At 43.5% G+C, this 22,734-nt stretch overlaps 2 protein-coding genes across 2 annotated transcripts in view; both read right to left on the reverse strand.

Moving 5' to 3' along the window:
* Positions 1–1,321, reverse strand: LOC140725562 (uncharacterized). Its single transcript, XM_073041177.1, has one exon. It carries the CDS (start codon positions 1,216–1,218, stop codon positions 118–120), a length of 1,101 nt encoding a protein of 366 aa, XP_072897278.1. The 5' UTR covers positions 1,219–1,321; the 3' UTR covers positions 1–117.
* The window catches only part of LOC140725558 (uncharacterized), a 27,034-nt gene continuing 5,520 nt past the window's right edge, over positions 1,221–22,734 (reverse strand). Inside the window, exons 2-4 of the mRNA XM_073041172.1 lie at positions 21,710–21,778; positions 3,434–4,975; positions 1,221–1,325 (exon numbers count right to left, since the gene is read on the reverse strand). Of these exons, the coding sequence (XP_072897273.1) occupies positions 3,466–4,971 (1,506 nt within the window). The 5' untranslated portion in view covers positions 4,972–4,975; positions 21,710–21,778 and the 3' untranslated portion in view covers positions 1,221–1,325; positions 3,434–3,465. The remainder of the gene's footprint in view (positions 1,326–3,433; positions 4,976–21,709; positions 21,779–22,734) is intronic.

Raw genomic sequence — 22,734 nt, forward strand, 5'->3', positions numbered from 1 at the left:
CTTCCTCTTTTAAAAATAGAATAGGCTTTCCAGCTTTAGCAACAGGACTGTCACATAACAATTTACTCGCTGATTTTACTCTCCTTTCATTTGCCTTCATCCACTTTCTCAGGTATATTAATTGACAGTCACAAACAAAGGGGTTATTCTGCAGGTCGAGTCCACGGGAAGAAAGAGATCGCAAATTATTAAAGGTTCCATTAGGCATTTTAGCAACTGATTATTAGCAAGATTCAGCTTTTTCAACTTGGATAATTCTTCACCAACTTCATTGTCCAACATGCTAATATTGTTTCCTTGCAGCTGAAGATCACTCAATTGTTTAAGGCCACTGAAAGCTTTCTTTCCTATAGTTGAGATCTGGTTCTTGCTCAGTAGAAGTTTAGGCAGGTTAGACAGATTACTGAACACTTTATCAGGAAGAGTGAGAAGTTTGTTTTCTGTCAAGGAAAGTTCAATGAGTTTTGAAATGAATTCAAATGCATTAGCAGGAAGACTGGAGATCATGTTAGAGTCCAGTTTCAAGCGAGATAATTTTGTCAAATTGTTCAAAATCCCTTTAGGAAGTTCTGTGATGGAGTTTGACTCCAAAAACAACTTTTCTAACATGATAAGTTTAGAAAAAATGTCAGATGGGAGATGTGAAATACTATTCCTACCCAAAGAAAGCTCAGTGAGTTCTGAGAGATGGTCAAAAATACCTGTTGTGAGATTAGCAATCTGATTACTGTGAAGTCGAAGAACTTTGAGTTTTCTAACATTATCAAATATTCGTGGAGGAAGATTCTTTAGCTCATTTCGTCCTATTTGCAATTTTTGAAGCTGTGAAGGTTTGTCAAATATTCCACATGGAAGCTCGTGTAAGCTGTTGTCAAACAAACACAGTTCCTCTAATTTCAGAAGTTTATCAAATAATCCCTTTTCTAGATTCTTAATATGATTTGTTGTCAGGAAGAGATTCTTCAGTTGTGGAAGGTTGAAAAAAATCCCAATATTCAATGTTTCCAGTGGGCTACCATCTACCTCAAAATGAGTGAGATTACTGAGACCATCCAGGGCCCCAATTTCTATCGTCAATATTAAATTATTCATAAAATCAATCCTCTTCACTGTTGCAGGATAATTCTTAAAGGCTTCAGATCTTAATGTGCTAATATTAGTATTTATCACATGTATTTCAGTAACATTGGAAGGTATATTCACAGGCATTTCTTTCATGGGTCCTTTATTACAAACAAAGATTTGATATAGGAACTCGCAATCACAAGAGCAAGTCGTAGAAGTGCAGAGTCAGAATACCCAAAAACCATTTGGAAATCATGTCCCTGTGAAGTAAAAAAGATGAGAAGTATGTTTAGAAAATAAATACTTCATATTTATGGAATGGACAGCTATTAGAATATAAAGTCATTATTTAATTTTGCATCAGTTTTAAAAAATAATAATACAGATTATATTTCTTGCCATCTCTGAAGTTCCTCAAAAATTTACCAGGCAAATGTATTCCCAATAACAATTCAATTGAAAAATGTCATACAGTACTCTAATCTCATGAAATGTGACTTTCTTCATATTGTTTGTGTAAAACGTAAGATGCATTGTGGTTCAACTATGTAGAACAGAGAACAGTATAGCCCAGTAGGCCCTAAGACTCATGATATTGTGTTGATTTTTCCACTTACTCCAAGATTGATATATCCCTTCCTTCCCACATAGCCCTCCATTGTTATTACATCCATGTATCTATTAAATGTCCTTAATGTAAACACAAAGTACACTGCAGATGCTGGGATCAAAGCAACACGTACAACATGCTGCCGTGGAAACGAGCAGTCAGGGCGAAGGTCTCGGCCCAAAACATTGACTGCTCATTTCCACGGATGCTGCCTGATCTGCTGAGTTCCTCCAGCTTGTTGTGAAGGTCCTTAATGTATCTGCCTCTGTGCAAAAACCGAATTCTGGCATCCCCCCAATACTTTCCTGCAATCACCTTAAACTTATACCCCCTTGCATAGAGTGATTTCCACCCTGGAAAGAAGTCTCCGGCTATCCACTCTATGTCTCTTATAATCTTGTACATCTCTATCAAGCACCTCTCATTCTCCTTTGTTCCAAAGAGGGAAGGCCCAGCTCACTCAAAGTATCTTCATAAGACATGCTCTCTCGCCATGGCAGCAACCTGGTAAATCTGACATCCACCACTCCCCCACCACTTTCCTCCAAACATATTAAAAATATGCCCTCTTGTATTAGCCATTTCTACCCTGTGAAAAGGTTGCTAGCTGTCCATTTTATAAACCTCTATCAAATCATATCTCAGTCTCCTTCACTCCAAGGAGAAATTCTTCACTTCACTCAACTTATCCTAATAAAACATTCTCTCTAATTTAGGCATCATTCTGGTAAATCCCTTCTGCACCCTCTCTAAATCTTCCAATAATGAGGAACCCAAACTGAACACAATACCCCATTTATATAGCACAGCAACATAGCCCTACGGTTCTTGACTCTAGCCGTCGATGATTGAAGGCCAACACACCATACAAGTTCTCAACAACTATATCAACTTAAGTGGCAATTTTTAAGGCATCTATGTGTGTGATTCTCAAGATCCCTCTGTTTCTCCACACTGTCAAAATTTCTGCCATTAACCCTGTACTTGGACTTCATGCTTGACTTTCCAAATCAATCATCACTTTTTCAGTTTGAACTTCTCAGCCCATTTCTGCAACCTATCAATGTCACTTTGTAAACTACAACAACCCTCTACACTATCTAAAACACCACCAACCATTGTATCATCTGTAAAGTTACTAATCACCCTTCCACTTTCTCATCCAAGTCATTACAAAAATCATTAAAAAGCCGTGGTCCCAGAAGAGATCCCTGTGGGACACCACTCATCTTCAACCTCGTGACAGAATGTGCTCCATCTGCTACCATCCACCACTTTATCTGGGCAAGAAGATTCTAAATCCACACATCTTTGAGCTCATGCCTTCTAATGTTCTGAATGAGCCTACCATCAGGAACCTTGTCAAATGTCATACAGAAATCCACAAACACCATACCCACTTTGTTTTGCAAATTCCACAAAGAATTTGATCAAGCTCATGAGGCACAAACCAGCCCTTACAAAGCCATGCTGGCAGACCCTAACCAACCTATGCTTCTCCAGCTGCTCATAAACTCTGTCTCAGGGTATCCTCTCCAATAGTCAGCCTACACTGATGTAAGACCTACTGGTCCATAATTTCCAGGATTTTCCCTAATACCTTGCGTGAAAAAAGGAATCATATTTACCACCCTCTAGTCTTTTGGTACTATTCCTATGCAAGTGAGGATGCAAAGATCAACACCAGAGGTGCAGCAATATCTTCTCTCACTTCCTATAGTAACCTAGCATACACACTCTTTGACCCTGAGAACTTACCTATTATGTGTTGAAAGGCCAGCTGTGGATGTCTATTCTGTTGTGAGTTCTGTTGTACTGGGAGTAGATAACACTGTAGTCACAATAGGATTTGAAGTTTCTGGTGTGATAATTCCTTCTGTTGTAAAGGTATTCACAGCAGTTAATAAAGTAGTCATCAAAGTTGAAACTTGTGGAATAGTGGTTAGTGCCGTTGTAGTTAAACAGATAAATTCTTCCTCTTTTAAAGTTAGAATAGGCTTTCCAGCTGTATCAACAGGACTGTCACATAACAATTTACTCGCTGATTTTACTTTCCTTTCATTTGACTTCATCCACTTTCTCAGGTATATTAATTGACAGTCGCAAACAAAGGGGTTATTCTGCAGGTCGAGTCCACGGGAAGAAAGAAATCGCAAATTATTAAAGGTTCCATTAGGTATATTAGACAACTGATTATTGGCAAGATTCAGCTTTTTCAACTTGGATAATTCTTCAAAAACTTCATTGTCCAACATGCTAATATTGTTTCCTTGCAGCTGAAGATCACTCAATTGCTTAAGGCCACTGAAAGCTTTCTTTCCAATAGTTGAGATCTGGTTCTTGCTCAGTCGAAGTTTAGTCAGGTTAGACAGTTTACTGAACACATTATCAGGAAGAGTGAGAAGTTTGTTTTCTGTCAAGGAAAGTTCAATGAGTTTTGAAGTGAATTCAAATGCATTAGCAGGAAGACTGGAGATTATGTTAGAGTCCAGTTTCAAGCGAGATAATTCTGTCAAATTGTTCAAAATCCCTTCAGGAAGTTCTGTGATGGAGTTCAACTCCAAATACAACTTTTCTAACATAATAAGTTTAGAAAAAATGTCAGATGGGAGATGTGAAATACTATTCCTACCCAAAGAAAGCTCAGTGAGTTCTGAGAGATGGTCAAAAATACCTATTGTAAGATTAGCAATCTGATTATTGTGAAGTCGAAGAACTTTGAGTTTTCTAACATTATCAAATATTCGTGCAGGAAGATTCTTTATCTGATTTCCTCCTATATGCAATTTTTGAAGCTGTGAAAGTTTGTCAAATATTCCACTTGGAATCTCACGTAACCCATTGTCAAACAAACGCAGTTCCTCTAATTTCAGAAGTTTATTAAATAATCCCTTTTCTAGATTCTTAATACGATTTGTTGTCAAGAAGAGATTCTTCAGTTGTGGAAAGTTGTCAAAAACCCCAACATTCAATGTTTCCAGTGGGCTACCGTCTACCTCAAGATGAGTGAGATTACTGAGACCATCCAGGGCCCCAATTTCTATTGTTGATATTAAATTATTCATAAAATCAATCCTCTTCACTGTTGCAGGATAATTCTTAAAGGCTCCAGATCTTAATGTGTTAATATTAGTATTCATCACGTGTATTTCAGTTATATTGGTAGGTATATTCACTGGCATTTCCTTCATGGATCTTTTGTTACAAACAAAGACTTCTTTTTGGAATTCACAATCAGAAGAGCAAGTCGCAAAAGTGCACAGAGTCAGAATACCCAAAAACCATTTGGAAGTCATGTTCCTGTGAAGTAAAAGAGACGATAAGTATATTTAGAAAATATTTATGGAATAAGGTCATTATTTAATTTTATATCAGTCTTTAAATAATAACACAGATTAAATTTTATCAGACTCTAGACACATTTCCTCTATTTTCCCTCATCAGTCCTACCATCAGAAGTCCTACCTTCTTCATGTACATATATCACGCCTTGTTGGTTTCTTTAATCATACTCACTGAGGCCTTTAGATATCCCCTTATCATTGTCCTAAGTCCCTTGTTAAGCACCTTCCTGGCCACTTTATAACTCCTCAGATCCCTGTCTGATTTATGCTTCCTAAACCTTAAGTATGTTTCTTTCTTCCTCTTTACTAGATGTTCCATATCACTTGTCAACCATGGTTCCTTCACCATAACATCATTTCCCTGCTTCAATGGGCAAACCAATCCTGAGCCAAGAACAGGAACCCAATGAGAGAAACAATAAATTAGCAACAATTTTCCATTAGGGCAGCCAGCATTCATTTGATTTGTGCTGTTTTAGGGGGTACTGGGAATCAGAAACCAAAAAAATCTGCTCATGTTTACTCTAGCTCTGCAGGAAAACCCAGTTCCCCCCTTTCCCGACCTCTCTCCGCAGAAGTGATTTTTTTAACCTCTCAAAATTCATCCATTTCCATTCACTCCTCCCTCTGACTCCACGTCGCAGATCCCACTATTCAATGCACACTGACACTTTTCCTCATGCTAGTTTTGGTTCTTCTGCCATTCAGCTTTTACTTTCAGATTCTTGACCGTCCTCCTGATTTGAGTAAATTCTCGTTGTCCTTTCTGTCCAGAATTTGTATAATGTTAGATATTACTATAAAAAGCTCAACCCTCTCTGTTCTATGAAGAATGAGTACAATTTCTCCACTGCGCACTGTTATGAATGTACCACAGCTCTGAGGGGCCGAAGGGTGCGGGACCAGCCCCCTCCTTCTGGAGAATCGCAAGATCGCTATTAATTCGGGTCTTGGACCCAGGAAGTGAGAGACAATGCAACGGATTTGACCATTGTTTTTAGAGGCACCTGTGTGAATTGCAACTCTATAGTACGTGCCAGCTATCAGGGACATGGACACCCTCGGGCAATGTGGGGTGGGGATTGTATCACCCTACCTTGATTGACATTTTCAAATCTGCCAGCCATGATAAAATGGAGACTGCAGGAGGCGGTACTCCAGCGACGCACCAGACAGAGACACCATCGCTCATCGCTCCCGTAAGAACGGGAAGCTGCTCGGGAGCCACGTGTGATTTGGATCCCCTAGCTAGGGAATCGAGTGGCTAATAACCCCGAAAAGGATTCCGAACTGACAATGGGGAACTCACGTTCCCGATTCCACGATTTGAGTCCAACAGGCTGGCAAGTTTATTTTCTCTCTCCAACCCGTGAACACCCAGCGGTCCCTCAAACGGCTAAAAGCCTTTATGAACTGGCAAGACTTTTTATATTTCCATCGGACAATAGTTTTACCCCTAGACAAACGATAGAGCTACTTCGAATTGTTGATTATTACTATACCCGTGCTTTAGATTGAGTATTGACGACGTATATTATCTGAATGTTTGTATTAACCTTACTTTTGTGCCCCTTTATAAATAAAAACGTTTAAAAATGGTACCATCAGACTTCAGCGGACCTCTCTATCTTTGCTGGTAAGTGACCCAGTTATGGGGTTCATAACAGCACAATACAACTAGCATCCTTCCTCACTGGAATGATTCCAGTACGTTTCATATTATTCAACGTATTCCAGAATGTTTCAAGATTATGAGAGGCATAGATAGGTTGGATAGTCAGTACCTGTTTCCCAGGGCACCAATAGGAAACACCAGAGGGCATATTGTACAAAATTAAGGAAGGGAAGTTTAGGGGAGACATCAGGGGTAAGTTTTTACACAGAGGATTGTGAGTGCCTGGAATGACTTGCCAGGGATGGTGGTGGAGGCTAAAACATTAGGGGTATTTAAGAGCCTCTTGGACAGGCACATGGATGAAAGAAAAATGGAGTGTTATGGGGTAGTGTGGGTTTAGTACTTTTTTTAAGGATTATATGGGTTGGCACAACATGGAGGGTTGAAGGGCCTGTACTGTGCTGTAGTGTTCTATGGTTCTATGAGTATATCTCATTGTAGGTGAATCTCGTTGTGAGTATCAGGCCAAGAAAGTGTCTAATTAGAGGAACATCTGCAGGCGATGGTGATCCCGTGTCTCTGCTGCCCCTGTTGAAGATTTGAAAGGTGCTATCAGAGTATTCCAGGCAGGTAACGGTGGGGATTTTGGAGATGGTATGCACCGAAAACACTGCATGCCCTTTATACTAATGACTCTTTAGTGCTGAATGAAGGCAGGAGTGGGCTGATTTGCCCAGGATGCTCATGAATTTTTTTGCAGCAGCACTTGTTCAGACTGCTGAAGACCATTCCACTCTTGAGTTGTGGCAGTAGTTTATCATAAGAGTTTGGGGCATCATAAGGTGAGTTGGAAACAAGGTTCAAGCAAAACATAAAGACAGTTTTAATCTACACATTTTTAATTCAGTATTTACATATGATGAATCCTCAAAAGACTTAAAGTAATAATTTGTATATTAGTGAACAATAACCCGAAGAAAGGAATTTAAACAACCTTGTCACAATTTACTTTGCACATCTGTGAAAGTCACAACTCCTCTTCTTCTGAAAACCCTTGATAAGGTTGTTTACCTCTTTACTGTGTTTTCTACTATACTTCATTTGATAAGCACTATAGCAACTAAAGGTCTTGTCAAAACATGTTATTGAAATGATTGGTCAGTACATGGGCGTCAAAGCTGATATGAGAACACTTCAATATTTCATATTTATCTTACTCAAATGAACTAAAATGTATTCTCAATGGAGAATGAACAGACAGGAAAACCGTGAGCGCCAACATTGCACATTAGACTGTTCCATGAGAATGGGCCCTTTATCTTTTTTTGTTTTCTTTACTAACCATATAGTCAAATTAAGAATTATAAAGCTGAATTGTTCAGTTCCGTATTGTGTACGTTTTGTTACTTTGTGGTACTGATTTGTAACGGGGAACACATCATGCAGCATCCACCCAAACAAGATCTCTTCAGTTTGGGCAAGCCACAGGCTGTCTTCCTCTAGATTACACCGCTAGCCAAAGCTGAGGGTTACAATTGTAGGGGCTCGTCCGGGATTGATTTCATTGGATGCTGTGTGATTACCCTGAGCATTGAACCAGTGGGGTAGATATTCATACTCTGGGTGAATTGTTAATTTGCTTGTTAACTACTGTTAAAGTTGTGACTGCAGGGTGGAAGTCTGATAAAACGGTGGGTGCATTTCTCGTTTTAATGCAGACCAGCAATGATGTAGAAGCAGCAGGGTGGGCCGAATCACAAGTTGAGTTTCCCATAGCTGGGGGTGGAGATTTCAAGGATGGGGTTCTATCGTTTCTGAGGAGTGAGAGGAAGGAGTGGTCGGATTTGGAATGTCTAATTAGTTCCCGTCCTCCAGAGCAGAGTGAGAATTTTGAGGTAGTATCCGCCCTTACCTCTCTGGTGAATAAACGGGAAAATGCCCTGGTCTAAAGTCCCAGCTATGGTAGCTTCCACCTATTCTCTGGAATAATGTCCACCCCTAAAGGGGAGAAGGAGAATGAAACTAGGGCAGAGCAGACCTCTCAGTTGTTAGATGAGTGGCAGTGCTCTGATGACGTAAAGCGACAGAGATTGGTTTGGAGTTTGAGTGGGCAGGCCGCTGATGTTGTGAGAGCCATCAGGTTACGGATTCCTGTAGTGAAAGCTGTCAATTACATGTAAGTACTGGACAATGCCTTTGGCACGACAGGAAGCTCAATGGAGCTCATGGTAGGGCTTTTGAACATGCATCAGGAGAAGGGAGAGAAGCTTCCTGCTCACATTTTTCAGCTAGAGAGGCAGCTAAACTGCTTGTGGCACAAAGGGGCCATTCAGGCGATGAGGTGGATCAGTTAAGAATGGACCAGATAGCAAAGGGCACCCAATCCCAGGACCTGATCACTTGGGGTCTCCGAATGTCTCGCAAGATGAGTCCCCCTCCCTCATTTGTTGATCTGATCAGAGAAGTATAAGAGGAGGAGAATGAGTCAGAGGCGCGGGCGGCCTCAGTCAGCAGGGCACAGTCATCCCCTGTGGTGAAGTGACCACAAATAGCCTGCCCCAGGGAGCGGTAAAAGAGATTGTGGCAGAGTTGAAAACTGAGATATCTCAGCTGTTATCAGCGGGTGTGACCCCTCCCCATTTGATGGAGCTGATGGGGGGTGGGGGGTTAGATCCTTTAAGGGGACAAACAATGCAGAGGGCTGCTAGCAGCCAGTGTCATGCGAGAAGGAGACTGAGCCTCCGGATAACCTAAGCAGAGAGAGTCGTTCAGAAAACTTACAGGAGACCCAATGAGGGAACGGCCTGGTGTCTCTGGGGGGACACGATCCCAGCAATGTACAAAGGAACCTCTGAAAGCAAAAGACTGTATTCCTGAAGGCTTAGTGGGGCCATGCTCCAGTGTATCACTACGGATAGAGAGTATTTATGCTACTGGGTCACAGGTCACGTTGCTGTACTGTTCATTTTACGACCGGGGTATCTGACGCATTTCCCATTGACATCATTCAGTGCACTAGAGATCTGGGGTCATAGTACTGGTGATTATCCATAGGACGGTTACTTGTCAGTAAACTGGAGTTTTCGGAGGCTGATGTGGGAGTGTCTGAGGTCCTTGATACGTTGGTGCTGGTTTGTCCGGACCCCATTGAGAAGGGCGGCTTATCAATCCTGGTGGAGACCAACACTCCTCTGGTGAGAAGGCTCATGGAGGCCTGCAAGGAGAAGGCTGGGTAGAGCTTTCTGGGGACATTGTCCATGCACCCAGTGTTTCAAGCTGCTTTTGAGGAAGTGTGTGGCTACTTTGGGCCAGATACTGACTTTAGACAAGAGACTGTGTGGTTCACCCAGTCGAAGCCTATAGTGTTACAGCGCAGAGAAGTAACAAGACTGATGGGGACCCCCAAATTTCCCGGAATGCCTAAGGGCAAGGCCTTCTCTGTTGTTAGATGAGTGGCAGTGCTTGGATAATGAAAAGCGATAGAGATTGGTTGTAAGTTTGAATGGGCAGGCCACTGACATTGTCAGAACTGTCAGGTTAAATTATCCCATAGTGACAGCTGTCAATTATTTGCAAGCACTGGACAATGCTTTTGGTCCGACTGGAAGCCCACTGGAGCTCCTGGTGGGGTTTCAGAACATGCGTCAGGAGAAGGTGGGTGAGAGCTTTCTGGAGACAATGTCCGTGCACCCAGTGTTTTGAGCTGCTTTTGAGGAAGTGTGTGGCAGCATTGGGCCGGATACTGAATTTAAATAAGGGACTGTATAGTTCACCCTGTCGAAGCCAATGGTGGTACGGCCCGGTGTTGTAGCGAGAGTAATGGGGACCCCCAAGTTTCCCAGAGTGCCTGAGGGTAAAGCCCTCTTTGTGGACGCTCCAGAAGATCACGTGGAGGAGTTGGGATTTCCTGCTGGGGTACTGGTGAGGCCTGAACTGTAGAAGCCCTCAGTTGTGCAGGCGAGCAGGATGGCAGTGATTGTCAGGAACACTACTGGAGGGAGGTCACCTTCAAGTGGGGGATGTCTCTGGCACATCAGTTCCCGGTAACAGTACTGTCTAGTGTCCTGTGAGACAAGCCGGGGAGAAACTATGGGAAAAAGGGGGAAAGTTGACCACTGAGTCATTCAACTTCAGGAACTCCCCGGTTCCTGCCAGTTGGAAGAGGAGGCTGGTAGAGAAGATGTTGAAGCTGGGAGGTGTCTTTTCCACTGATGAGTTTGATGTGGGTTGTTCCAAGAACACTCATCACACTATCTGGGTGACCGAGGACACACCGTACAGAGAAAGGTTGCACCAACTGGCCCCTGCAGAGATGGAAGAAGTTCAGCAGCATTTGTGTAAGTTGAAGGAAGCTGGGATCATCACCGAGTCCTGAAGCCCCTTTGTGTCCCCAGTGGTAGTGGCCCGAAAGAAGAACGGGAAGGTACGAATGTGTGTGGACTATAGGATTCTGAACAGGCATACCCTCCTGACCTACATATGGTTCCGAGAATCGAAGACGTGCTGGCCCGTCTGAGTGATGCAAAGTGGTTCAGTGTGCTGGACTTGAGGAGTGGATATGACCAGATCCCCATGAGAGAGGCTGACAAAGAGAAGAGGGCATTTATATTTCCTCTAGGATTTTTCCAGTTCGAAAGGATACCCCAGGACATATCAGGAGCCCCTGCAACCTTCCAGTGGGTCATGGAGAAGACGGTGGGGGATACGAATTTGCTTGAGGTGTTGGTGTATCTGGATGACCTCATAGTATTTGGATCCACCTTGGAAGAACATGAAGTGAGGCTGCTGAAGGTGCGGGGCCACCTGAAAGCTGAAGGGTTAAAACATTCCCTGGACAAGTGCCAGTTCTGCAAGTCATCTGTTAGCTATGTTGGTCACGTAGTCTCACAGATGGAGTAACTACAGATGCGGCTAAGACAGAGGCGGTGACCCCCGGGCAAGACCCCAGACTGTGAGCGCTTTGCTCTTATTCCTCGGGTTCTGTGGTTCATGAAGGGCTACACCAAAGTGTGTCACCCCTTGAATCAGCTTCTGTGTGGTTACCCTCCCTTGGGGAAGAAAGGGACAGGAGAATAAAGAGTATCTTAATCCATTGGAGCCCTTTGGACCGAGGTGGGATGGGAAATGTGAAGAGGCCTTTCAGTCGCTGAAGGAGCTGCTGACCCAGGCGCCGGTGTTGGCTTTTGCAGACCCCCAATTACCAAATCTACTGCAAATCGATGCCAACTGAGAGAGCTTTGGGGGGCATCTTGTATCAAGATCGGAGCACCAGGTTGAGCCCCGCTGCATTTGTCAGCCAGAGTCTGTTGCCCTCTGAGGAAAAACTATCCCATGCGCAAATTGGAGTTTCTGGCTTTGAAATGGGCTCTGGTGAATAAGCTGAGTGACTACCTCTATGGTGCCAAGTTTGAGGTGAGGACGGACAACAATCCCCTCAGGTATACCCTGACCTCGTCAGAATTGGATGCCACAGGCCATCAGTGGTTGGAGGCATTGTCTGTCTATGATTTTAGCCTGAAGTACCAGCCGGGAAGCAGGAACACTGATGCAGATGCTTTGTCCCAATGGGTACATGAGGGAATGGACAGGGACAAGGAGTGGGAGAGCGTTCCTGCCCCGAGGGTAAAGGCCATGTGTCAGTTTGCCCTCACAGTGAAGGCACAGGCAAAGGAGGGGCAGGCCCAAGTGGTGGATCAATTGGGAACTTTTGATGATGCCATTCCACCTGTTTACTGTAACCTGGCTGCTCTGAAGACAAACTAATTGCTTGAATTGAGTTCTGGGGGAGTGGCAGCTGCTCAGTGAGATGACCTGCGCATCAGTACTACTTGGTCAGCGATCAAGAAGAGAGACATGGCTCAGGCGGAGAAGATGAAACATGCCCCAATGCCCCCATTACTGAGAGAATGGCTCAGATTGGAGTTGAGGAACCAGATCCTATCACATCACCTCCGGATCGGCATCGACATTCCCAGCTGGTTCTGCTGGAGAAGTACTGGAGGATTATGTCGAAGTCACTTCATGATGATTCTGGACATTTGGGGGTTGAAAAGACCTATGGATTGATCAGAGATTGGTTTTACTGGCCCTGAATGAAGTCAGAGGTTGAAGAATACTACAAGTCACACATTTGATGCATACAGCGGAACACACTGCCTGCACAAGCAGCTCCCTTGTCCCTCTTGTAGAGTGCGGAGCCCCTGGACCTGGTGTGTATGGATTTCCTGTCAATAGAACCGATGCCAGCAACATGGCAAATGTCTTAGTCAGCACCCATCACTACACCAGGTATGCACAGGCTTTCCCTACCAAGGACTAGAGGGCATCCACGGTGGACAAAGTATTATGGAAGAAGTATTTCATTTATTATTGGCCTCCCCAGGTGGATACATGGTCATCAGGGATGGGATTTCGAGAGCAGGCTCATTCATGTGTTACTGGGCATGTTTGGAGTCAAGGAATCGAGGACCACTCCCTATCATATGTAGGGTAATCCACAGCCCAAGAGGTTTAATCGGACCTTGCTAGACATGCTCGGGACCTTGGAGATCAGCAAAGAAGTGCAGATTGATTCAAAATATTGGACATCTGGGCCACAGTTACAACTATAGACAATAGACAATAGGTGCAGAAGTAGACCATTCGGCCCTTCGAGCCAAATGTACCCGAAATGAAGCTACCGGGTACTCACCATTCTATCTGATGTTTGGGCGCGAGGCGAGGTTGCCCATTGACCTTTGTTTTGGGACTGACTGACAAAACTTTGTTTTGGGTGTCTTACCACCAAAGACTTATCTGAAGTATGTGTCTGATAAGAGAAGGGAGCTGAAAAGGGCTTATGAATTAACTGGGGTCATGACTGCCAAGCAGAATCAAGGGAATAGAGGAGCTATGACCAAAAGGCAAGGTTCTCCCAACTCCTGCCTGGGGACCATCCTCAAAAGGAATTTGGGCTACCTGCCAAGCATAGGTTGGCTGACCGCTGGGTGGCTATGCCCCATGTGGTGGAGAGTCAGATGCCAAACCTACCAGTTTTCCAGGTGAAACCGAATGATGGAAATGGGGCTGTCATGATTCTCCATCGGAACCACCTTCTGCCTCTGAGACAAGAGGTGTAGGTTGATCCAGAGCCCGACATGGAGCTTACACCAAGAAAGAGGAATCTGCAGAGACACGGGGCAACTGCAGGGCTAACAGCAGGAGAGGTTAAGCCAGCCTCCACCCCGGAGAGGGATACTGATTCGGAGGATGAGGACCCGGATGTGTGGTGTATGCTGCCTATCGCTAACTCCCCATTGACTGAGGAAGAGCCTCCCGCTGAGTCAGGTGGAATTGGGGGATCTATCTGTGGACAGCCATTGACTGAGGAAGAGCCTCCCGCTGAGTCAGGTGGAATTGAGGGATCTATCTGTGGACAGCCATTGACTGAGGAAGAGCCTCCCGCTGAGTCAGGTGGAATTGGGGGATCTATCTGTGGACAGCCATTGACTGAGGAAGAGCCTCCCGCTGAGTCAGGTGGAATTGGGGGATCTATCTGTGGACAGCCTGGGTTGCTGCAGCACCCTGCAAGGGAAGAAGCGGGGCTTAGCTAAGGGACAGAGGGGTCCGAGTTGCAGGTGGGCACAAGTGATAGGCCAGGGGAGGCCTCGCCAGGTAGATCACAAAAATCCCCAGTAGTGTCGTAACCTGAAGAGTTGGGTGAGGGGGAACAGAGGTCTCAGAGAATTAGGAGACCACCAGATAGGCAGGCCTATGTAGCACCGGAGGAACAGAGTGAGGCCCCAAATTTTACACCTGGGTTGGACTTTGTGTTTTGCAGGAAGGGTTGGAAATTTTTTTCTTTTCAATCTTTTTTATTGCTTTAAAAGAATAAGGATAAATACAAGTCAGAGAAGAAGTTATCTCAAATACATATTTCAATATTAGTACAAAGGAATATACACTGTCAAAATCATATATAGTATTAATCTAATATAAAGGGAAAAAAATCACATCTCCACTTAACAATTCATTAAAAAAAGACTCTAAAATCTCTGTTATTGAGAGAGAAAAAAACACCAAACTAACCTAAAACAAAAAAAAAGAAAAAAAGGGACGGGGCAGTCCATTTTGAGGATACAGTTGTAAAAAAAAAGGAACAATCCTTCTAGTCAAATCTAAAACTTCTCGGAGAAGAAAAAAAGATTAACTGAAAAAGTAAAAAGAATTGGATCATATGACAATATTGAATAAAAGGTCACCAAATTTGCTCAAATTTAAAAGATGTATCAAACGTCCGACTCCTAATTTTCTCCAAACTTAAACACGACATAATGGAGGAGAGCCAGAAAAAACGGTAGGTGGATTGGGATCCTCCCAGTACAATAGAATAGCTCTCCTAGCCAATAAAGTTGAGAAAGCCATCATGCGTTGAGTGGAAGCAGAAACATTTCCTGCTTCCTTTGGAGTAATCCTAAAGATTGCCATAAATGAATTGGGTTGTAGGTCCAAAGCTATGACTTTTGATAACGTTCTAAAAACATCTCTCCAAAAATTATTTAACTCTATGCAGGACCAAAACATATGAGTTAAGGTAGCCACCTCAGTGTTGCATCTGTCACAGGTGGGATTTATGTTAGAAAAAATATGCGCTAGATTATCTTTTGACATATGTGCCCTGTGTACTACCTTGAACTGAATCTAGGAGTGACGGATGCAGATAGATGAATTGTTAACTAAATGACAAATTTTATTCCATTGATCATCTGAAAGTGACTCTTGAAGTTCCAATTCCCAAGTACATTTAACCTTATCAATAGACATCATTCGTAAATTCAATAGCCATTTATATATAATGGCTATCAATCCTTTTTGAAATGGTTTAAGCTGAAAGATAACATCTATCACATTTGGTAAATGAGCAAATGGGTAATTCGGTGACAAAAGCGTAGGGTTGGCAAATTATCTCAAAGTCATGAAGACCTGACTCAATTTAGTGGAGGGAGAGTGTAACGACCTGGGAAAGGTTTCCCTGCTAATGTAATGGTTTCTCTGTAGCGCAGTGTTTGGGTTATGACTAGAGATAATGGAGGCTTCGAAATGTGCACTAGCCAATGAGGGGAGGTGTTTTTCTTTCTCGTGTGCCTGAGTGAAGGTCTTTTGTTTGGTAGAAGATGGAGATAGAAGATGCCAGAACGGGGAAGTCGTAGAGTACAGGACAGAGTGGACTTGGAATGGGGTCGGGAGTCGACGCCAGAGGGGAAATCAATGGAGAACGAACAGACGGGAAAACTGTGAGTTCCAATTTTGCACATTAGACTGTTCCATGAGAATGGGCCCTTTATCTTTTTTTTGTTTTCTTTACTAACCCTGTAGTCAAATTAAGAATTATAAAGCTCAATTGTTCGGTTGCATATTGTGTACGGTTTGTTATTTTGTGGTAATGATTTGTTACAGGGGAACACATCACACAGCATCCACACAGACAAGATTTCTCAAGTTTTGCTGGGCTGTCTTTTCCTAGATTAAGCTGCTAGCCGAACCTGATGGTTACATAAAATAGAAAGATACAGTCACTCAATAATAGAGTCCAAACTCAAGCCATCTTCTACCAGGCAAACACTGTGGGGGTGGGGCAGCATCGACTCCCGCCTGGGTGCCGTGCCACATCACCCCTTCTGGAGTGTATCATCTCCAATACCCCTCCTGGTGATTGTAAACCAGCGCCACCCAGGCCTAGGCCTAGTCCTCACACATACAAGATAGCATTCTGCTGCATAAGCAGCCGGGAAGTTCTATTGGTACATTTACACCTCCGAGAACCACAGCATTTCTTCTGGTGATGGGATTCCCACCATGCAGTTGGGAATACAGTTCCATTATTTAAATCTAATGACATCAATCTAACCCTTCCTACTGTAGAGGTCACCATTTTTCTATCATCCATGTGCCTATCTATGAGTTTCTTAAATGCCTGACTGAGCATTCCATGCACCCACCACTCTATGTAATGGACTTCTGACATCCCACCTATACTTTCCTCCTATCACCTTACGTCACACCTAGTATTAGTCATTTCCATCCTGGGGAAAATGTCTCTGGTTATCCACTCTGTTTTTTTATCATCTTGTACATCTCTCAAAGTATCTTCATAAGACATGACCTGTAGACCCAGCAGCATCCTGGCAAATCCACTCTGCATCCTCTCTAAAACTTCAACATCTTTACTATAATGCTCTTGTTTCCACAACTGCTGATATTTGGGAGAGCAGAGATGGGAAACCTTCTGCTAACTCCATTTCTTCTTGGTAGAACCATTTTAATATAATTTCTTCAGGATAACTGTGGACCACTTGCCACAACTTAAACCCTGAAATGTTGGCATGCATGATGCTCACAGTTAAATGTGCCCTCTTGTGTCAGCAGAATCCTGGTCAATCTCTTCTGAAACCTTTCTAAAGCTTCTTTACCCCTCCTACAATGAGGTAACCAGAACTGAACACAATATTCCAAGTGTGGCCTACTAGGATTCTTCAGAAACACAACATTACCGTGCGGCTTTTGAACTAATTCCCCATCTAATAAAGGCCAACACACCTTCTTAACCACCCTATCAACTTGCGCAGCAACTTTGAGGGATCTATGAACATGGACACCAAATCCTTCTAATCCTCCATACTGCCAAGAATTCTGCCATTATACCTATACAGTATCCTGCCTTCAAATTTGACCTTCTAAAATGAATCACTTCATACTTTACCAGGTTGAACACCATCTGTGACTTCTCAGCTCAGTTCTACGTCCTGTCTATGCGCTATTGCAACCAACAATGACCCTCCACACTATCTACAAGTCCATCAACATTTTCATCATCTACAAATTTACTAACCCACCCTTCCACTTCCTCATCCAAGAAATTTATAATAATCAGGAGCACAGGTCCAGAAGGAAACTGCTGCAGAACACCACTGGTCTCCAACCTCTGGGCAGAATACACTCCTTTTATTACCATCTTCTACCTTCTGTGGGTAAGCAAGTTCTGTATCCACACAGCCAAGTTTCTATGGATCCCATGCCTCCTGACTTTCTGAATTAGCCTACCATGGGGAACCCTATGAAACACACTAATCCATTTACACCACATCCTCCACTCTACCTTCATCAATGTGATTTGTCACATTGTCAAAGAATTTAATCAGGCTAGTGAACCATGACCTGCCCTTCACAAAGCCATGCTGACTCTCCATAATCATACAGTAGATTGAGTCATTGAACCATATTGCAGTAGAACAGGCTCTTCCATGTAACGAGTCCACATTAAATATCCAGGATAATCCTACACTGATCCTAGTTTTTCTCTAGCAGCCAAATAAATTCAGCCCACAAACCCTCAATTCTCCTATCACATCTACACTCAGGGCTCTTACAGTAACCAATTGGCATTGATTCACCTAGGACTGTACTCCCTGGAATTCAGAAGAATGAGAGGAGATCTTACAGAAACATATAAAATTATTAAAGGGATAGATAAGATTGAGGCAGGAAAGTTGTTTCCACTGGTACACAAGACTAGAACTAGGGGACATGGCCTCAAGATTCGGTGGAGTAGATTGAAGACAGATAAGAGGAGGATCTGCTTTTCCCAGAGAGTGGTGAATCTGTGGAATTCTCTCCCCAATGAAGCACTGGGGGCTGCCTCAGTAAATATATTTAAGACAAGGTTGGATAGATTTTTGCATAGTAGGGGTATTAAGGGTTATGGGGAAAAGGCGGGTAGGTCGAGATGAGTCCATGGCCAGATCAGCCATGATTTTATTTGATGGCGGAGCAGGCTCGACAGGCCAGATGGCCGACTCCTGCTCCTATTTCTTATGTTCTTACATGCAACAAAACCAGAAGAAACCAATATAATCATAGGAAGATCATCCAAGGTGAATATCGAACCTGACTCTCAGGGGCATTGCGGCAGCTGTGCTAACTGCTGTTGCCTGGCTGGAGAAAAAGAATAGTGAGGGTAGTGAATGGGATATCAATCACGTGGTCACTTTGCCCTCAACAGTGTTGAGGGTAATGCCATTTAATGTCAGGTGTAGGCCTTTTTTTGGAGATGCCTAGCAACGGGGGACAAGAAAATGATGGGCAAACTAAATATATATTTTGCACCTGACTTCACTGTTGAAGACACAAGCAGTATGCCAAAAGGTCAAGAGTGTCAGGGGGCAGAAGTGATTGCATTGCTAATACTAGGGAGAAGGTGCTTGGGAAGCTGAAAGATCTGAAGGTGGATAAGTAACCTGAACCAGATGGACTATTCCCCAACACACACAAAATGCTGGTGGAACACAGCAGGCCAGGCAGCATCTATAGGGAGAAGCGCTGTCGACGTTTCGGGCCAAGACCCTTCATCAGGACTAACTGAAAGGAGAGATACTAAGAGATTTGAAAGTAGTGGGGGGTGGGGGAAATGCAAAATGATAGGAGAAGACCAGAGGGGGTGGGATGAAGCTAAGAGCTGGAAAGGTGATTGGCAAAAGTGATACAGAGCTGGAAAAGGGAAAGGATCATGGGACGGGAGGCCTCGGGAGAAAGAAAAGGGGAGGGGGGAGCACCAGAGGGAGATGGAGAACAGGCAGGGTGATGGGCAGAGAGAGAGGAAAAAAAACAAACAACTAAGTATGTCAGGGATGGGGTAAGAAGGGGAGGAGGGGCATTAACGGAAGTTAGAGAAGTTCATGCCATCAGGTTGGAGGCTACCCAGCTGGTATACAAGGTGTTGTTCCTCCAACCTGAGTTTGGATTCATTTTGACAGTAGAGGAGGCCATGGATAGACATATCAGAATGGGAATGGGATGTCGAAATGTGTGGCCACTGGGAGATCCTGCTTTCTCTGGCGGACTGACCGTAGTTGTTCAGCGAAACGGTCTCCCAGTCTGCGTCAGGTCTCACCAATATATAAAAGACCACACCGGGAGCATCAGACACAGTATACCACACCAGCCGACTCACAGGTGAAGTGTCGCCTCACCTGGAAGGACTGTCTGTGGCCCTGAATGGTAGTGAGGGAGGAAGTGTAAGGGCAGGTGTAGCACTTGTTCCGTTTACAAGGATAAGTGCCAGGAGGGAGATCGGTGAGAAGGGATGGGGGGGACGAGTGGACAAGGAAGTCACGTAGGGAACGATCCCTGTGGAAAGCAGAAAGGGGGGGGGGGGGAGGGAAAGATGTGCTTGGTAGTGGGATCCCATTGGAGGTGGCGGAAGTTACGGATAATTATACGTTGGACCTGGAGGCTGGTGGGGTGGTAGGCGAGGACAAGGGGAACTAATGGTTACAATATCATAACTTCAAGACTTTCTAGCAAATTTCGTCTGATTACCACTGCGGCAAATAAAGATCTTGCTTAAATAAGTTAATTAAACAATTAACCTGAATATGAGCATCAAAGAGTGTTCTCTTCCCCTGAGCCATTGACAGCTGTGCAGGCCACCATATTTTGGCATTCTTCCTTACCTTTGTCAAGAGCAATTATCTGGTGAAACAGGTTTTTTAATACAATTTATCTACAATGATAGTGGACTTTCTGGCACGTTTTGTGATCAGGCAAGTCCCCAGCCCTGAAAAGTTTGACCACAGTGGGAATTACAGTCCATCTCAATCACCTTAATTGAACAGAGCAATTGTGTATTTGGGTTAAAGTTGGGTTAAAATTCTTCCACAAATGATCTTCTTTGGTTTAGGTCTTAATCTTCATCTTGCCCTTTTATTCTAATACTTCTTTGCTATTGCTGTAGAAACTGTCTGCTGAATGTTAGAATGGTGCTGCTGTGAAATGTTGGTACGAATAGAATGTTGAATATCAAGCCAATCTCTTGTATGGGTTGCTGGTCATGACTTACCTGAACAATTTTAAACCACTTCCTCCCCAGGATTAAAAACAACAATCGAGCATTTTATAATCTACTTGAATAGTTACTGAGCAATATCCTGAGACAGGGATTGAAACAACCTTGTCACTAATTACTGTCAGCATAGCTGTGAAAGAGCAGAATGAGATCCTCTGCTTCTGATAACTCTTGATAAATTTGCTTGCCACATTACAGTGCCTGCTACTGTATTTCCTCATTTGATAAACACCTGGGTATTAAAGAGCAAACACAAAGTCCTGATGAAGGGTCTCGGCCCGAAACGTCGCTTCTCCCTATAGATGCTGCCTGGCCTGCTGTGTTCTACCAGCATTTTGTATGTGTTGTTGTTACCTGGGTATTAAAGATGTTTGTTTAATCAAGGAAATAACAATGTTTTTGAATGTCTTGTTATCTTTTCTTTAATATAAAATTTCATCAACTACACTGACAATGTGAGTTCTGTAATGTTGTCAAGTTTTCCAATTAGCTTGGATGGACATCTTGTTCAATATGAACCAGTCTATGAGGCTACCAATACATGATTGCAGCAGGATGGCTGCCATTAGTTTTAAGTATATCCTTTTGAAAATCTTGGTTAAATGCAATACTAACTTCTTTAGATGTGCCCATTAGGCATTGGTATTCCCAATGACATGCACAAATAAAACATTTTCTGCTGTTATATCCCCTGTGACCCTCTTACTGAACAAGGTAAATTTAAACTAATGCAGACTTTCATTTAACTTCTGTAATAAAATGTTTATTTCCCATTGCAAACAGAAGCAGAGTTTTAAAAGGGACAGTGGGCTCTGTACAATTTACATTGACTGATCAGTTGCCCACACACCCGCAAGTGTTGACAAAGATCATATTGGAGACTATTTTGCTGTTTTCCTCTTTTCAACCTTCTACTGTCATTCTGTGGCATTTCTTGAATAACACCAGCAATTGGAGAAATATGTAAACTATTTGCAGTTATAAACATGAACTTAAAACAGCACAACAGCAGTACAATAAGTTTAAGATTTAGACACATCGTGTCAGCTGATGTAATGACACTTCAAATAGGTCTTAATCTTTTCCAATGAGCTCTTTAATTGCTGATTGTTGTTCCTTTTCCATTCAAGCAAATGGTGACTCTCTTGCCTAGTGCAGGCAATTTGTCAGTATTCGTCTGTGTAATGTTTACTTACCGAGCACAAATCTGCACTCTGCTGATGAATTCCACTGGCGAACGTTGTGGCACAGCACCACCAGGGAAGCTGGACAACACAAGACCATAAAATCATAAGATACAGGAGCAGAATTAGGCCATTTGGCCCATCAAGCCTGCTCTACCATTTAATCATGGCTGATCCATTTTCCCCTCAGCCCCAATCTCCTGCCTTTTCCCTGTATCCCTTCAAGAATCTATCAACATCTGCCTTAAAAATATATATATATTTTTTTTATATTCTAGTCCTTTTGAAATGAATGCTAACATCGCATTTGCCTTCCTCACTACAGACTCAACCTGAAAATTAACCTTTAGGGAATCCTGCAGGATGACTCCCTTTGTGCCTCAGTTTTTTGAACACGGGAAGGCACCATCAATAGGTCTGAGTGTGGAAGATCGCACAAGCCAGACTTGAGTTCCTCTTCAGGGCAAACTACAACAATTTGCCCTGCCCCCAAAATCTTCACCCATGGTTTGGCAGTAAGGGTAGCTGCCCCCTGTGTGATACCACCAATGCCAACCTCCAGTACATCCTGGCAGGGTGCAAGTCTGCATCATCCCAAGGGAACTACAGATTGGCATGACAAGGTCTTAAAGAACCTGGCAGAGATCCGAGAGACCTACGGGCGGGATGAGAGTGGCAGCCTTTCCCCAGCGGGTCGACAACTCACCGATTTGTTAAGGCTGGTATGAGCGCTGAATGCACCCGCCCAAGAGTTCCTTCAGGACTCCTCTCCACAGGCAAGGGGTGGAACAGGAGGACATATCTCGCCAGACAGCTGCAGTTCCCATGGAAATCACCACCACATCTATCCACCCAGACATGATACTGAGAACCTTGGCTGTAAAGATTCCAAAGCTTTACAACCTCCTGTGTCAAGAAATATTTCACCACAGTCCAAAATATCTAGCCCTCAGCCTGAGATTGTGCCCCAGCTCCACATACTGCAGTTAGAAGAAGAGGACAGTGATTTCAGAGAGATAAGTTAATGGTCTGGACCA

Source organism: Hemitrygon akajei, chromosome 3, assembly GCF_048418815.1.
Source record: "Hemitrygon akajei chromosome 3, sHemAka1.3, whole genome shotgun sequence".
NCBI classification, from domain to species: Eukaryota; Metazoa; Chordata; class Chondrichthyes; order Myliobatiformes; family Dasyatidae; genus Hemitrygon; species Hemitrygon akajei.

What these genes read in the sequence shown, in the direction of transcription:
- LOC140725562 (XM_073041177.1), bottom strand. Translation starts at nt 1,218, where the DNA reads ATGAAAGAAATGCCTGTGAATATACCTTCCAATGTTACTGAAATACAT.